This window comes from Microtus oregoni, unplaced genomic scaffold (genome assembly GCF_018167655.1).
Source record: "Microtus oregoni isolate MIOR12 unplaced genomic scaffold, Mior012 000047F_ref0000412, whole genome shotgun sequence".
Lineage (NCBI taxonomy): Eukaryota > Metazoa > Chordata > Mammalia > Rodentia > Cricetidae > Microtus > Microtus oregoni.
Window position 1 is genome coordinate 12,685,184 of NW_024543221.1, and position 17,838 is coordinate 12,703,021.

General features: G+C 43.2%; 1 protein-coding gene across 1 annotated transcript in view; it reads left to right on the forward strand.

The window, feature by feature from the left end:
* Window positions 1-17,838, forward strand: part of Ush2a (usherin) — a 669,744-nt gene that overhangs the window by 532,398 nt on the left and 119,508 nt on the right. The window contains 3 exon segments of the mRNA XM_041635252.1: window positions 9,700-9,807; window positions 17,146-17,292; window positions 17,295-17,331. Coding sequence (XP_041491186.1) covers window positions 9,700-9,807; window positions 17,146-17,292; window positions 17,295-17,331 — 292 coding nt within the window.

Sequence of the window (17,838 nt, forward strand, 5' to 3'; positions counted from 1 at the left end):
ACGGTGGGGGTCAAATATATAACATTTTTCTTATTGATGCCTCAATTAGTAGGGAATCTTTTTAAGGGCAGAGAAAACGGTTTTCTGTTACCTGTTTGTCTTGTATCCATAGTCATTCATCGTTTTTCATGTGTGTAGCCTAAGCTGCATTTAAAATTGCCACATAATCAAGGAAAGAGCTTGGACTTATGATTGTCCTGCCCCACCTCCCCAGTGCTGGAATGATAAATGTGCCCCACCATGCCAAGCAAATACTCAAGAGCTACATGCATGGCCCCCCACAATGTTTCTTGAATAAGTAAATCTTGAACTGAACACCATATCGCATAAAAGCTTATACCTGTCTTGATTGTAGATAAAAGCCCCACTGTCAAGAGCCAAGAGCATCTACATCTAAGGCACGATGGTTTACATAGTCTGCAAGTCCTATTACAAAGTGTAAAATCTTACTGAGAATTTAAACACAATAAGAACAGAAGAATAAGCAAAGTGCAGACTTGGAAGCTTGGGTCTCTGAGCAAATCCTCCCCATCTACCACCAGTAGGTATCTAGTGAGACAGACCAACAGGCTACCTGTTTTATTGACATGGAGTCAAAGAAATCCTGGATGGTGACTACGTCCTCAGAGCCACCACAGCCCACTGTCCTGCAGTCGTGTGTAGTCCCATGGTTGTATTTCTCCATGTGCTGTGCAACCATTTATCAGTGAGTGTTGATAATAAATGTGTGAAATTAGTGTGAAAATAAACATGAAGATTGACTTCATTCCCAGTTTTCCAAAGCTGAGGAAAGCTTACTTAGTAAGCTTTAAAAAAAATAATAACATAGCATCAACCATTCATTTTCCCCTTCTTTTAAGCCTGCTGGTGACTGTAGAATTAAGCTCAAAGAACCATAGTCAAGACCTGTCTAGACGCTAATTTCTAAGGAATACAGCACTTCTCCCAGGTATTCCAAGGTCCACTGCCTAAATGATCACTAATTCACTATGTTTCGTCTCAGTGGCTCTAGCGAGCCCTTGTTCTCTCTGCTGTCCATGTTTTCGTGTCTGAACATAGAAAAACCTGAGATCCTGTTACCATATATAAAGACAGATATCTGGGGATACAGCTGAGTTATGCAGCCGTGAACATCAGGCTAGAAGCCCTAGGATCAATCCTTAGTACCAGAAAGCATAAATAAACCAACTATACATGCTGTGATCATCCAACTAATATATACATTACACAATGTTTATGGCACAGTAAACAGTATTGTCTTACTCCCTGTCTACTTAGACAGCATTTCATTGTGGTGTGAACCTTTCAAACTCCTTCAAGATTTTTTTATTGCTTGTTTTTTTTATTTTTGTTCTTGAGAAAGTGTCTTTCTGTGTAACCCTGGCTAGCTAGAAACTGACTTTGTAGACCAGATCAGGCCGGCCTCAAACTCCCAGAGATCTGACTGCTTTTACTTCCTTAGTGCTGGGGTCAAACATGTGAGTCACCATGCCCGACTAAGCTTTTCTGAGATGTTGGTGGTGGTCATTGTTGATGTTACCTGAAATCAGTCTATGCTAGAACTCCTCCTAAGTCAGCTGGTCACCATGGATGAACCTTTAGAGTGGTATCCCACGTCAGGCTATTTGGAAAATCCTTAGAAAATAAGAGATACCGTTACAGCATCATTAGCTCGGTGCTTTAGAGTAGCGCTTTCTCTCTCAAGACATAATGAACAAAAATGCCTTTTCCTCACAGTATATCTGGAGATTAAAGACCAGAAGCCAGCTGTTCATTCTAGAGCGTATCACAGATGTAACTGACATTGACATGGGTTTTCTTTGCCAAATCATATTTTTATGAACCATCAGTGGGGTTTTTTTTCAGTCCTTTTTTGATGCATATTACTCTTGAAAGTAATGTTAGTTGGAAGTGTGATTATAATGAGTTTGGTTATATGATGCCCCTTTCCTTTCAAAGAGAACATGATTCCCTGTAGGGAAATTCATGGAATTATTCGGCCCAGTCATCTTTGCTATTCTGAGCTGTTAAATGCCTGCTTTGTCTCCCTGCACTTGCCTTTCTCTGCTCGGCGATGCTATTTCTTACTCTTCTCATTCAATATTGGTTACTTGAATGATGTTTTCTTTTCTGCCTCTTCTCTCTGACTTCAGGATTAAGTTACAGTCAGAATGGTTCCTTTGAGACGTCTCTTTAGTTCCCTCTTCTCATCCTGGCCAATTCACGAGTAGTTTTCAATTGGTGTGCCCTTTTCACTGCCAGTTGCTAATATTTCACATCTATATCTCAGTTTAAGGACTACCAATAGGGGCTCACCGCAAATGACAGCAAATCCTACTGAAATGTGTAGATTTTATTGAGTTCTACTGAGTCATTGATAGGAAAGGTCACTGGGTACATGTAAATCACCCATGCCTGGTGGAAGCTTAGGCTCTATTGTGGGCTATTTAAACAGCCCTCTTAATTGTTCAAAGAATACAGGATCCCAAACTTACTAAAGATGATGCATTTAGATGGTGTCTTCTTTTGATTCGTCTCTAGCTAAACTTGGCAGTTAGCCCCTCACAACTGCCGCTTCAGGTGGGAAAACCGAGGCACCTGGAGGACAAACACCTCAACTCTGGCTATGGTTAATAGGCTGGTAACTGTGAGAACCCGAATGGTCAGCCTGGAGTCTCTGGGCTTCTTACAGCTAGGTGGTCTGGCCAGTGTGTGTGACTTGTGATAATGCCCAAATGAAAAGATGGAGATATAGCCCCCAGCTTGTGGGTTTGTATTACAGAAGCATTCTCAGGAATTTGAGCTACCAAGTCATCATCCTCCTTATAAGACAGGGGTGTTTGACTCAATTGCTTCAGTCTACCTTACTCAATCCAGATGTTCAAGGTGTAATGTTAGCCTCACCCTTTCCGAGATTCCTCCACCTCTCTGTGGTTAGTACACTGTCTGTGAAATGAGCAGACAATGGCGGGCATTAAGGGGGCTCTGATTCTGTTGCTCGCCGTGGGCCCACAGAAAGGAGTAGGCTTAATAAACACTTGTGTTTCAGGGCTCTGATTCTGTTGCTCGCCGTGGGCCCACAGAAAGGAGTAGGCTTAATAAACACTTGTGTTTCAGGGATGCCATTTGCAGCTTCTATTGTATGTGTTTATGTGTGTGCATGTATGTGGGCATACCCATGGCTTAAGATGAATGTGGAAACCAGAGGATACCCCTTAGGAATTAGCTCTCTCCCTCCACCATGGGTCCTGGCAATCAACTCTGGTCATCAGGCTTGGCAGTAAACACCTTCACCAGCCTCCACTGGCACTAGTCATATAATTTTATAACAAATTCCCTTGAATATAATTGCAAACCCTCTAACGTTTATGTCTGATGTAAAGGTCGGTCCAAAGAGAAGGAAAAGTGGAGGAATCTCTGGACACAACATTGAGTTCTGTTTCTTCTCTTCTGTTTGAACTCCATCCAATCAGCATGTCTTTCAACTGAAGAGCAGCTAAAATGCATACAACTCGAGTTAGCGACTCAAGTAGTATTTCTAAAGGGGCTGTTGTAGATTTTCTGCCATCCGTCTGTCTTTGTGGTGGCATTTCATCATCAAAGGGAGAGGCCATCACTGGTGGACTTTAATTCCTCTAACTGTGGGCTTTCTGTGATGCAAGAACTTAGTATCTGGCAATGGAGCTTGGGCTAGCCCCGGTTCTGTTCTGAGTAGCTCCTTCACTCCGTGCTTTGAACTTCAGCTTTACTATGAAACAAGAAGAACAACTCCTGTGTGGGGAAATATCCAGAGTAAAACTCATCATACACATGGGAGACCATCTATCCATGCTGTTAAATCTCTCCTCCATGAGTTCCTAACTCTGTCTTGCATGAAGAAAAATCACACAGGAGGAGGGAATAATGTCTGCTATGTTGCCCACGTGTAACATATGTGGTCTCACATAGAACATGCCCCCGTATGTAGATAAATAACACCAGTCATTTCTAAAACTAGTGTTTGTTCAGCCACTCAAGCAAACCCACTTAACAAGTGGACATTTTGCCAGCTCCGAAAAGTAAAGCTCTGTGTGCTGACTTTAGGAATGATTCATTCCAGGGTACCAAATGACATTCTCAGGATGTTGAAGGTCTTTATTTCTAAGCTCAGCTCTCTTCCAAACCTCCACATAGGGAGAAGGGAAGTTCCAACTGCTGACACAGAAGTCATCGCCCATAACCTGACTTTTTATTGATTTGCATGATGCCACACACTCAATTCTGAGCTGCAAACAAGGAAGGAGAGTATGGCACTCTCTCGGTGCCTAGGTAGCTCTTCTCTCTACTCCTCAGTTCATGTGGGGTCGACTCAAAACAAAGCATAAATCCTGATGATGCACAAGAGGCTGTTTTATATATATAAAAAAAAAGGTGTTTTCTGTAAGAAAAACCCCTAGAATGGACTCTGTGAAGTTGTGTGCCATCCTGGCAGTCATCTGTTGAAACAAGCTTATGTGTTTCTTCCATTTAATTCACACAATCCCTTATGCATGCTCACACTTCAAGGGTAGACCCAAGCTATTGAGAACAAACTGCACAGGAATCAGACAGACTGAGACCACTACCCTCTCTAGTTTCTCCTGTGACCCTGACCTCCATCCTACCTTTTCTGGTCCTTCAGTCTTTCATTCGCCTTGGGGACTCATGTCTGCAAATGGTTCAGTTACTTTGCTTTAAACCTTGAAGTCGGGCATGGTAGTACATGTTTTTAGTCCCAGGACTCAGAAGGCAGAGGCAGATGGATCTCTGTGAGTTCAAGACCAGCCTGGTCTACAGAGTGAGTTCCAGAACATCCAGAGCAGGACAGAAAAACTCTATCTTGAAAAACCCAAATAATAATAATAATAATAAATAACAAACCTTGAAAACCTACAAATATCACAAGACCCTAATTATGAGTACCAAATCTTAGTACTATTATTTTATTTTGTTTTGTTTTCATGTGTAATGTTTTATGTAATAATGACTTTTAGTGTGATATTTCAGTGCTTGCCTAGAGTATGCACTGATTACATCTGTCCTCTTTTGTCCACCCCACTATGTTTTCAACTTCACATAATGACATTTGAGTCAGGAAAACTGTTTTTATTATTTACGTATACAAAAGGGAACATGCATATACATACATAGGTATGTATATTCCTATACCTGGCTTATTCTACATAACAAAATGTTTTCTAGTTCCATCTATTTTGGTTTTAAATACCAGGGTTTATTCTTCTTTGTGTCTGAGTAATGTTCCATTGTATTAGATAAACGTTTTCTTTATCCATTCTCTCACTGATGGGCATATAAACTGATCCTGTGTCTTGACCACTTTAAAGACTACAATAAATATCCAAGCACAGATGGATCTTCCACATACTGAGTCATGAAGAAGATTGTTTCCTAATTTTCTGAGAAATCGCCACACTGACATTCAAAGGGGTTGTACCAGCTTACATTCCCACCAGCAATGCAGAAGTGTTCCCTTTTCCCCACAACCTCTCCAGCATAAGTTGTCATCAGTGTTTTTGATCTTGGCCATTCTTACAGGTGTAAGATGGAATCTCAAAGTCATTTTGATTGGCATTTCTTTGATGACTAAGGATGTTGAGCATTTCCTTAAGTGACTTTCAGCCATTTTAGATTCTTCTATTGAGAATTCTCTGTTTAGGTCTATACCCCATTTTTATTGGATTATTTGTTCTTTTGATGACCAATTTCTTCAATTCTTTGTATATTTTGGAGATCAGCCTTCTGTCTGATGTGGAGTTGCTTACCTCTTTCTTTCTTTCTTTCTTTCTTTCTTTCTTTCTTTTGGATGCAAAAGCAAGGTTTATTCCAAAACTCAGTCCGAGCCTAGGCATGGAACTCAATGCAGTAAGGGTGTGAGGAGCTCCCTTCCAGAGATTACAGGACTTTTTTATAGACTACTTTCTCATTTTTTACAATTGCCATTCTGACTACAGTATTATGCTGGAACAATATGCTGGAGTATTATTCTGGAACATTATGCTGGAGTATTATGTTAGAGTACGATCATGAAGAGACAGCTTGAAATGGGAGAAAGAAAGCTTTCTGTGCTGTGCTGCAGCTTTCTAGTCTAACAAGGCACAAGGCTCTGCCTGCCGACTGTTGGCTTTTGTTTCCTTGCTTTGGGGTTATAGCCAAAGCACCATCACCTACACCAACATGCTGAAATTCCTCCCCTAGGTTTTCTCTAGGAGCTTCTGAGTATGGGGGTCTCACATTTTACGTCTTTGATCTCTGCCATAGATGTTGTGCATACAAGCTTAGACATACAGAGGAGGAGGGACTCTCAACTGAGGAATTGCCTTCATCAGATTGGCGTGTGGTCAGGTCTCTGGAGTTTTTCTTGATTGTTGATTGATGGGAGTATTGGAATGCTCAGACTTCTGTATGTGGAGCCTACTCCTGGCAGGTTGTGCCTGGGCTGTCTAAGAAAGGTAGCCGAGTGAGCTACAGGGAGTAAGCAAGAAAGCAGCATTCCTCCATGGTCTCTGCTTCAGTTCCTGCCTCCAGGCTCCTGATTGCGTTTTTTCTCAGGCTTCTTTTGATGGTAGACTCTAACCTGCAAGACATAATAAACCCTTTCTGCCCTAAGTAACTTCTGGTCATCACAGCAACAAAGAAACAACTAGAACAATCTGTTTGAAATTGTGTGTCTCCAGGGTAAGACATTGGAGTCAAATTTTAATACCCCAAATATCCCTGTTTTTCCATTAATGTTAATAATTATTAACATTATTATTATTATTATTATTATTATTATTATGATTCATAGGGCCATTTTGTGGACTTAATGTATCAACAAGAAATAAAAGTTTCTTTTCCATAGCCACGGAATTTCTTCCTAACCTCTGTGTTACAAATATCCTGTTCCTCTCATCAAATTTGGCACACCTCTCTGAAGACGTGTTTTCTCTTCTAATGTCCATTCTAAAAATGTCCTTAGCACCTGAAACCAAAGAGCCAGAACACAAGAGGACAAAAGGAAATGGGGTTATAATGTTTTGTTGTTGTTGGAGAATTTTCTGGAAAAATAGTCTTGAAAGATAGACTGTCCACAAATAACTTGTTACTTTTTAAAAAGATTTGTTTTATTTTTAAGTGTGTGTGTGTGTTGGTGCATGGAGGTTCTCAGTGATGTCAGAGATATCTGATCCCCTGGGAGCTGGAGCAGGCCGTTCACCGTCGATGCTAGGACTCAAACTAGAACAGCAGCAGGTACTCTTAACTTTTGATTCTTCCCTCCAGCCCTACATGTGTCCTCACTTGCATCTAAAAAAAAAATGTAGAAAACTTTACTACTCACAAATTATATTAATAACATAATTATTTAACAAACAGTTTAAAAACCAAGGAGAATAAAAAAAAAAAAAACAAGATAGACACTGTGGGCAGAAATGCCTGTGGACCAGCCTGCCATTGCGACCTTTGGCTTCCGTTCTTGGGTGGCCCTTTCCGTTTTCTCAAAGTTCTTGTGTTTTATTAGCTTAGCGGTTTCCTGTAAGCTTCTATCAGAGCTGTATGGCTTGGGAATGGTTTAGATCTTTAGTTGTATTCCTGATCTAAAAATCAGGTAAATAGGAAAATTATGTAAATCCTCCCTGGCAACCAAATGGAAGATTAGAATCAAATAAGTACTTGCATCTTATCACTAAGTCCATAAGGAAACAGAAAAGACCCTGTAGCTGGATGTCAAGCAGATCCAGGTGCCTTGGGTCCCTGCTTCCTCAGAGACCCCCAAACCGGCTCTCCAGTCCTGTGTGAATCCCATGGCTGCCACCTCCATTCATTTAGCACCACTGTGTGCCATCGCTGTTGGCAGGAAACACTGAAAGGCAAAACAGGGTCCTGACTCTTTCGGCAATTGAGCCATAGCAAAAAAGGCAAGAAAAAGACACCTAGTGCTCCAGAGATACAGAAGGCTGTACAAGGAGAGAATCATTTCAGGAGATAAAAGGGACTGGTGTATTGTTTAGAGTAGTTGAAATCTATTTTTAAAAAAAATGTAGACCTCAAGCAATCTACATGAAGTGACGGGATAACATGGGAACAAATCTGGAGGAAGAACCATGCCATCAAAAGCATAAAATGTGTCAAAATGCAGCAGGAAGCTTGTGGAAAACATGCATAATACCACAGAGTGGGTTCTGTAAATTAGCTTAATGATCTGATGGTTGGCAAAGCACAGGTCTTCTTTATTTTTCTGAGAATGCTTGGGTATTGGCTTCCCTCGAGAATCCAGGAAAGACCTTGTAAGCGTCAGTCTACCTCTTGTTGAACGCCGCGAGCCTTAACGTTACTCCTGCTGATATAAAGCACTACCTGCCATCCCATTTGGTCTTCTCATATAAGCTACATGCTATAGTGATTCCCCATTTTACAGATCAGTAGACCAAGGCAAAAAGAAGCTAGGCAGCTTGGCCAAGGTCATCAGCCACAGAGCAGTGACATATAACCACGGACAACTTCTGTCATAAATAGATCAAGTCATTCTTTGTTCCCTCTGAGGCCCTCCTAGGAAATTACTGAGCCATTTTCTTTTATAAATGCAGAAGAAGTAAATAAATGCTTTGCCCTCATTGAAATATCCTCCATCTGTGCGTAAAGACAAAAGCCGGGCATCTGACAGAAAAGAACAATGGCGGTCTATGAATACACCTGGTAAAAGGGGGCAGGGTTGGCTTTTTATTTTCCTAAAAGTTGTAGCTGGTTGTTTATAAGAACGGAATATGGCTTGAGCCTAGACAATGATGCATCTAACCTTCCTGTAAAGTGTTCTCTGTCTCTCTTCTCTTGAGGGGCAGTCGCGGGAGCTAGGGTGGTTAGTCTTGAGAAGAAAACACTCTGCGATTTGATAACTGTCTACAAATATTTAACGAACAAGCAATATGGAAAGGAAATTGGATTGGTTCTACGGGTCCCCAAGGGTGGAAGCGACAGGAATGGCTCACTATGATATAAGGAAGGACTTTCAAACAAAACGAGGAGGAACCCTGGTGTTCTTCAAGATGGAATGGGCTATTCTGGATGTGGAATGTTCTGGTGCCAAAAAGTGGAACAGTTTTAAATGGCATCATGTATGGGGATCTGAGAAGGAGGAATTGATTGTGTGGGGCTCTGGGTTCCCGCCTGGCCTGTGTGGGGCTGTGGGTTCTGTCCTGGGTGGGGCTGTGGGTTCCCGCCTGGCCTGTGTGGGGCTGTGGGTTCTGCTCTGTGAGGGGCTCTGGTTTCCTCTCTGGCCTGTGCAGGGGCTGTGGGTTCCTGCCTGGGTGGGACTGTAGTTCTGTCCTGGGTGGGGCTGTGGGTTCCTGTCTGGCCTGTGTGGGCCTGTGAGTTCCTGTCTGGCCTGTGTGGAGCTGTGGGTTCTGCCCTGTGAGGGGCTCTGGGTTCCTCTCTGGCCTGTGCAGGGGCTGTGGGTTCCTGCCTGTGTGGGGCTGTGGGTTTCTGTCTGGCCTGTGTGGGGCTGTGGGTTCCCTCCTGGCCTGTGTGAAGCTGTGGGTTCCCACCCTGGGAGCAGGAACCTGTACTCTGAAAAGGAGTCTGGATGTGTGCAGGGAACATCTACAACTCTGCATGCAACTTCCGTTGCTTAATTGTTAATGAATACCCCTCTCAAGCTGTGCTTTATTTTCTGTTGGCTCTTCTTAGGTCTCCAACCACACACCAACTACAGCTTCACCCTCGCAGCTTGTACGTCTGCCGGATGCACCTCCAGTGAGCCCTCTGTAGGTCAGACCCTGCAGGCTGCCCCTCAAGGTAACCAGGATGGATCTGTGGTTCAGAGAAAACGTTGTATGTGCTGTTTTAATTAACTGTATAAGCTCTTCTGTAGCAAACAAGGCAGGAGGAATAAAACTGATAAGCTAAACCAAAATAATATCCCATGTCCCCTCCTACAGGCTTCAGTAAACCATAGGCTGCCACTCACAGTAAAGTTCTTGAAATTCTTAAAGACTTGAGATTTGCTTTTTATGGGGAAAATGAATGCTTGGCTATTAAGCTCCTCAAAATCTCAAGCAATAGACCCTTTAGTAGTGAACAAATAACAAACCCACTGCTAAGGTGGACAAAAACAGTCTCTGCCGTCAAGGAAGTAAAACCAAACAAGAATGATAGTAACAGAATTACTAGGTGTGTATGCAAAGATTATAATCTGAGGGAGAGATGAAAACCTACCACAGACATAGAGAAGGATTTTATGATGCAGATAGGCTGCAGTTGAGCCCCAGAAACTGAGATTTTACACATGCATGTCTGCATGCACTCGCTCACACACAGACACACACACACAATGGGAGAGACATGCCACCAGAGAGATCCCACCCCCCCTCTTTAGAAGACAGATTGGTATTGTCTGTTAAATTCAAAATCTTAATTTCTTAACACAGCAGTTAAGTTTTCATTATTTATGCCTGGAGCTCATCCGCATGCACAGAAGGGGCCCTGTGTCAGGATGCCGTGGAAGCATCATTTTACCTCATGCCAAAATGTGGAGAGCAATTCAAATATTGTTGGGGAGGAGAATTGCTAAATAAAAACACATTGTGGAAATCAGGTGATATGTTTATATGGAGATGTTGGAGAGCAATGGTAATCGCTTTGTGTGTAAAAATGGTTGCAGATGACTCCACTCATTGCTAGTGATTAATAAATATACAATACACATTAGGGAAAAACCTGGAATTACCGTCCCTGTGACGACAATGAGCCGCTGTGGATTGGGACCTGGGGTGTGTGATGCCGTTTGCTTTATGGAAGAGAATATGCTCAGTAGCCTGTGCTAGGGATCTCCTATCCGTTAATCTTTATTATTGGCCTGTTTTAGAGATGGAGAAATCAAAACATACATAAAGAAGCATCTAAGGAGGACCACGGTGTCCGTTGCCATGACAGGGTCCCAAACCACTTGTTCATTACTTTTCTGTTGAAAGGACTGTTGTACCTTGGAACATTAGACCTAAACTTCCTACCAGTAAATGGGGAATAAAATGGAAAATTCCACATATGGGGCATATGGCTCCTCTCTAGGAGTTCACTAATGATCCTCTCTATATAAAGAATGCTTCATGTCAGAGAGCTTGGTGTTCCTAGGAAGGGAGGAAAGCAGCAGTGGATTTTTTGGAAAGGTCAACCATCAAATGGATACTCTGATGATAATGGGTGATCGCCACGGTGCTACCAACCCGCTTTGGCTAAAACTCAAGCCTGATAGAGTGGGGGATCTCTGGTATTGGATTATTCACCAAACTCATGCTTCAGTTACTTTTTAAATCTATTTCTCCACTTCCCCTTATAAAGTTTTTGAAAGGGTCTAGATCTTATGCCTTGAAAATTATGACTTTAGATGGTACAGGGGGGGCTAGGCTGTAAGAAATGTCCTCAGTATGCTTCTTAACATTCTGCATTATTCCGTCCCCAGAAACAACTGTGCAAAGAAAAAAGGTTTCCCTCTGGGAAGCAACAAAGTTTCAGATCCAGTCTCTGGCTGTGTATGCGCATTCCTGGGTAACCTCTGCAGGGAACCAATACCATCCCAGTGTTTAGGGGCTACAAAGGGGTCGGTCATCAATGACATTAACCTTTTTCATTTACTAACTTGGGCTGGAGAGATGACTTAGTGTTTAAGCGCATTTACTGCTCTTCCAAAACAGAACTGAGTTCAGTTCCCAGCACACACCTGAGGCTGCTCACAGTCATTTGTAACTCCAGCTCCAGGGATCTGATATCTCTGGCCTCCAAAAGAGCCTGCATGCACACATGCACACGCATGAACATACACATATACACATTCATAATTTAAAATAATGAAAGTAAAGTTTTAAATTACTAACCCCAGGACATTTGGTTATGAAATGCCACTTTTATAGTAAGTCAGACACAGTTTGAAAGTCTACGATTTGAGAGTAATGAGTGCACATGGGAAAAATTAAAAGAAACCTGTGTTCTTTTCCTCCTGTTCTTGTTTCCATCTAAACATAAAGTGTTAGAGCACAGGATGGCCTCCGGAAGACTGAACACACTTCTCTACAGTCTTATCCTCGCGGAAATTGTGGCTCCTTAGCCAGTAGTGGGAAGAACCCGGGTTGGGTTATTACCTTATTTTCCTGTTGCCCAGTAAGGTCAACTCATCTTAGAGTGAACTCAGGCAAAACCGTAGCCCAGCTTTCCTGTAGCATCGACACCGGGGAAAGAAAAGACAAAGTAGACCCAGTCTGCCTTGGGCTCATCCGATTCCTCTTTCCCGCCCCTGGCTTCCTGAGGCCCCTCTGGACCCTTCCTGTACTCAGTACACATAGTCTAGATCTTGGGTACTGGCTTTGCCTTCTTATAAAGACTGAGAGCTGCCAAGCCTAAGCCCGCTCACTGGGATGCCCTCATGGGCAAGAGGTCTGTGCATCTTCGGTACTGTGAGACCTTCCGTCTTCAGTGCTCGGTTCTCTCTCACCCCACTTCTCACCCTCCCCGCCTTGCCCTTCTTCCTGTTTTCTTCTCTTAAGTACCACCAATGCCCATCACCTCAGCCCTCCACTGCTGCTCTTAAATGTCCATCTTCTTCATACACAACACGTCACTCTTCATAAATCGTGCTGACTGCAAATCTTAATTTTTTATTTCATTCTTATTTTCCATCCCTCTGCCCCTGCCTTTGTTTGCATCCTTCTAACTTCTCTGGCTCCTCCTAACAAGGGTCCTCTCCAATAAGGGGTGCTCAGTCTTCTCATGTCCTCTCATGATTCTTCCCCCATGTCAAAGGGGGCATCTCTCCTGTTAATCCAGCTCGCTAAAATCGAATTTACTTCCAGGGAAGCAAATCCTTATCATGCTTCTATAGCAAACAGATGCCTCGAGTTTTCCCTCTGCTCAATGGTGGTCTTGACCACATGCTATGGAAATGGGGAGTCATATTTCATCACCCCAAATGCTTTTCCATTTCTGTGAGACTCCATGTAGATTTCATCAGACTTCACATGCTGCCCCATGTCATCCACCAGGGCTCACACGGCTCCTCTTACAGGAATGTCCCCCTAGAACTACCTCCTTCCTACCTCTCCTGATCTCACCCCACAATCTGTACCGAGACTCCTTTCCTAAGTGCTTTCCCTGCCCCCACACTTCTCTCTAAGCACCAACCATCCCTCATCATAGTATTTGTACTTACAAGTCTGCATTTACCATGGCGTGATAAACTGGAAAAGTAAGGAGGATGCCTTTTATCCCCACATCCCAGTACCTAACAGGGAAAGGGATGTAGACGTCTGAGTAAACCAGCCAGTAGTCTTTAACTATGCAGAGACCTGTGCATCCTTAACGTGATGAACTCACACAGAACTGGCTTTCACCAACAGATTTCAAGAAGCCAATTCACAATAAAAATTGGAAATTTTAGTTAACGGGCATTTGCAGGAACTTTAGAATGGGTATTAATACACAAAACTCAAGACCAATTTAAAACAAATCCAGAAGCAACATCTCTGGTAGTCAGTGTGTAAAAACAGCTACTAAAATCTACTTTCTTATTTTGGTCCCCGTACTTCCTACCTAGTGAGCCCTAGCCTGGTATTAGGGGTCGGTTCTCTTCCTTCCGTCCATTTCTCCCTGGGATTGTCTCAGATCTGCCCTCTATTACACAGAATAGGATCTGTTTTCTGGTGCTATCGCTGCAATTGGAGAGTAGCAGAAGAAGGGGGGCAAATTCATAGCTGGCACTCCCTCAAGTGGGTCTTAACTCTATCAACTATGTCTCGAAATTGTTAAGGTAATAACAGCCCAAACCCATCCTGCAGGTAAATATATAGCATTCACTATCCGCTATTTACACACTGAAACTGTGTCTTCCCAATTAAATCTGTGGCCATGTGGTAGTTACCAGCTTCCATGGAGCTGAACATGTGAAAAAAAAAAAAGACTTTAGTTGAAAACATGAAACAACTCCACAATTCGGATCCCCTTTGTTTCATTAAGACCTCCTTCTGCATAGGCTGCTTTGAGAGTACATACTGGAAACTAAGCTATGGCTTTTTTCCATGTTTTGGCATTTTTTGTCTGTGTATAAGTGCACAGCATTTGTGTATGTGTGCACATGTGCATATGTGTTTGTGTGTGTGAGCATACACACATGCATGTGAACACATGAACGTATGCATATATGGAGAGGCCAGACGCTGGCATCAGATATCATAGCAGTCACTCTCCACCCCACAGGTCCAGTGAGTGTCTCTCACTTGAACCCAGAGCTTGCAGATTTGCTTCCCGTAGTCCGCTAGCTTTCTCTAAGGATCTCTTATGATAGCGCTGAAAATAAGATTGCAGGGAGGCTGCTCCATCAGTCTTTATGCGGGTGCTGGGGATTCAGACTCTGGTCCTCACACTTGAATGGCAGTGTCCTGCCCACTGTCCATCACCTCAGCCGTTCCTTGGTGATTTCTAATATATCCTTCAAGGACAGAAAGATGAGCTACAGAGAATCAGATTAAACCTTGGTGATTCATTGCCTGAATCTACAAGCTCATGTGCCGTTGAAGCCTGAACTCTGAATTGTTTGAAGCTGTTGGCAGAGAAACCTAGGCCTCAGCGTGCGCTCTATCCAGCATTGAGGGAGAACAAGACAGGCAGCTTTCTTCTCAGAAATCAGTTGCTCTTTGAATGCCGGTGTGCGTGAGGCCTTTGAAATCCATCAGACTGTTTCCTTTCTTCAGTGTGCTGCTGAAGAAATTGTGTTTGAATGTCCTGAACAATTTTTTCTCTTCTAAAAATGCCAGAAACTTACTTTTTACTGAGTCACTTGCTTGGGAGACATTCTCAGCCAGAAGCTATTGATTGCTGGGAGCCTAATTGAATGGGTGGTGTTAGAGCCCCTTAGAGACGGTGTGAGGTCTGCTCAGGGCACAGTCACCTCCAGCAGACTCTCTGTTTCACCGTCAGATTCTCCATCCGCATCTGTGAGTGCTGAGGGGGCAGAGAGATGGCTCAGTGGTTAAGAGCACTTGCTGCTTTTTGCAAAGAGGATCTGAGTTCGGTTCCCAGCATCTACATGGTGGCTCACGGTCACCTGTATCTCTACTTCCAGGGGAGCCAGTGCCTTCCCCTGCCCTCTTTGGGTACTGTATATATGATACACATGCATGTATGCAAGTGAACACTCATGTAAAATAAAAAGTAAATCTAAAAACATTATTTTTTAAAGAATAATTAAGGACAGACCTTGAACTGTGACTATTTCTGTATATATTTTAACCTTTATGGTGAAGACTCAACTCTGCGAAACAATGAGTCTAGCCAACTCTGCTTTCCATAACTGTCCAGACTATCTAATGTAACATTGTCAGGAGATATGTTGCCCATATTAGTTTGCTATTCACAGATACATGTTGGGAAGTAAGACTGAAGATCCCTGCCTCTGTGGAAATAATTTTCTTTAAAGCAGGCAAAGGGGTGGGTGGACCAATCAGTCGTAACAAAGTAAGAAAGTAGCACATCAAAGAAAACGATGATGATGATATCATAAGGATGTGAGGGAACTAGAAGGGGGTGTGTGCTGGAAACTGAGTCAGGACCCCCTGACTAGAGGCTAGAATAAGACAGTAAACTTCAAGCAAGCTGCATGGATGAAGGAATCAATAGAGAGGACTGAGCTAATAAAACGCACAGCCTAGGATGTCTAAAGCAGACGTACCCAGGGCAAATGTAAACCCTAGTGACAGGAAGAACCAAGCCTGAAGCATCAGAAAAGGGTGTGGGCAGAAGACCATAACTCAGGACAACTGTGGTCTAAGGGGGCTAGGGGTAGAGAAGTAGAGACCATGACAAGAAATAGGGACCACAGAGGCCATGATAGGGAGGGGATGGTATAAAAAATACTAGTTGTGTATTTCCTAATATATATAAAATAGTCAGAGAGTGCTGAGAGAATTCCAAGGGCATTGAGAAAGCCAAGACTTACAGCAGAGACAGCTCCAAAGCAGCAGCACACACCTGTAATCCAGCACTAGGGAGGAGGAGTTCAAGGCTGGTCTCTAGCTACATAGTGAATCCAAAACACAGAGACAAGCTTTAAAGTTGAGGTGTAGCTGGGGGTGCAGCTGCATAGTAGGGCAGTTGCCCTGCATCACCGACCCTGGGCTTAGTCCCCAGAACTGCAAAAGACAAGATGCTAGTACAGACATGTAGGAAAGGCCAGAGTGACAGCTGTGAAGACCGGAGCTTTGTAGCTTTGTAGGGTCTGCAGAGCTCAGCGACAGGAGTACAGGGGCGGGGAGTACCTTGAGAACATCATCTTTGTGTGTTTTCCTGAGAAAACTAGTCAGTGGACAGGCTTGGAGCTCTATCAACTGTAGAAGGAAAATTAAGAGTTCCAATGTTGATGCTTTGAGCCTTTGATTTCTAAGTAAGTATCTAAATGACAATGTCACCTAAACAGTTGGGGTCAGAAGTCTGAAGCCCACGGGAGAATTGGTGTCAAGTGTGCCTTGGGGAGCCCTCAGCAAAGGCGAGCAAGAGAGATCATCAAGAAAGTTTGGGAGGAAGGGGGACAGAGAGAGAGGAGGATGTGGGGAGGGGGGGAGAGAATGCCAAAGTGAAGAGAGAGTCTGGGACTCTGAGACACTCCAGTGTTTACAGAGACAGTTGAAGAATCTTGGAAACCTGGGAAGTGGGGCCAGAGAGTATTCCAGAGAAAACGGACATGCGTAGCCAGCAGTACAAGAGGGAAGAAGACATTCTAACTCACTGACCGGTATAATTCCGATAAATACCCGATTGTGCTTCTTTCCACATAACCCAAAGAGCACCAGGGTTTCAAATGCCCACATTTCTTCTTCCACTCTTCATTGAATTACAGCCAGAGCGATGCCCGAGCCACAGAAACGTCCCACAGCCAGTGGTGTGACATTCAAATGTAAAGCCAGAGGAAGAGCAAATCCGTGCTTGGTGACTTGTTTCTCCCCCAAAGTACAGGAAAGGCATGCTTGTTTCTTCCACAATGAGATCGCTTTAACCCACAGATAAGGGCTAGCTGGCTCGTGGAGGGAGCTGCGCCATTTCACGAGGCATGTATTTTATCCTCACAATAAAACTTCATTGTGTCATTTTTGCCAGGAGTTCGGGTGACACCTCAACACATTATCATCAATTCTCCCACCATGGAATTACATTGGAATCCTCCAGAAAAGCCCAACGGCCTCATTTCTCAAAATCAGCTGAGGCGTAATGGAAGCTTGCTTCTCGTGGGTGGCAGTGATGAACAGAATTCCCTGATAAAAACCTGGAACCCAACAGCAGACGGCACAAGGAAAACTTCGCCAATCACACTGTAAGCTTTCTAAGTTGCTCAAGGCCGAGAAAGAACACCTCCTGTTAAAATGTTACTCAATTATCGAACTCATCTCTTTGTTCATCAGCCATGCTGTAGCAAATGAGAGTGCTGGGTGGTTGCTTTGGGCCTACAGGAAATCAAATAGTTTGTCCTCCATTTGATGTGAAAGCATGAGAAATTTAATTATACAAAATACAATGTCCAACTTCAAAACTTATCAAATGGTGTTTAAAACCTACATTCCAAAGTTAGCAGCTAAAGAGACTGGGAGAATGGTGTTCCCATCACCTACCACTTCTTACCTCCCCTCCACTCGCTCTGCTCTGTCTACAGGAGTCATCTGAACCATTTGCAATTCATTCCCATTCATTTCTCAGCAGACACGAGATAAACCTTACGTCAACAGATGTTTCAGTGCAGAGAATAGAGAATAATTTAGTTTTATTGTGGAAAATAACAGATCAATTTAAATATCT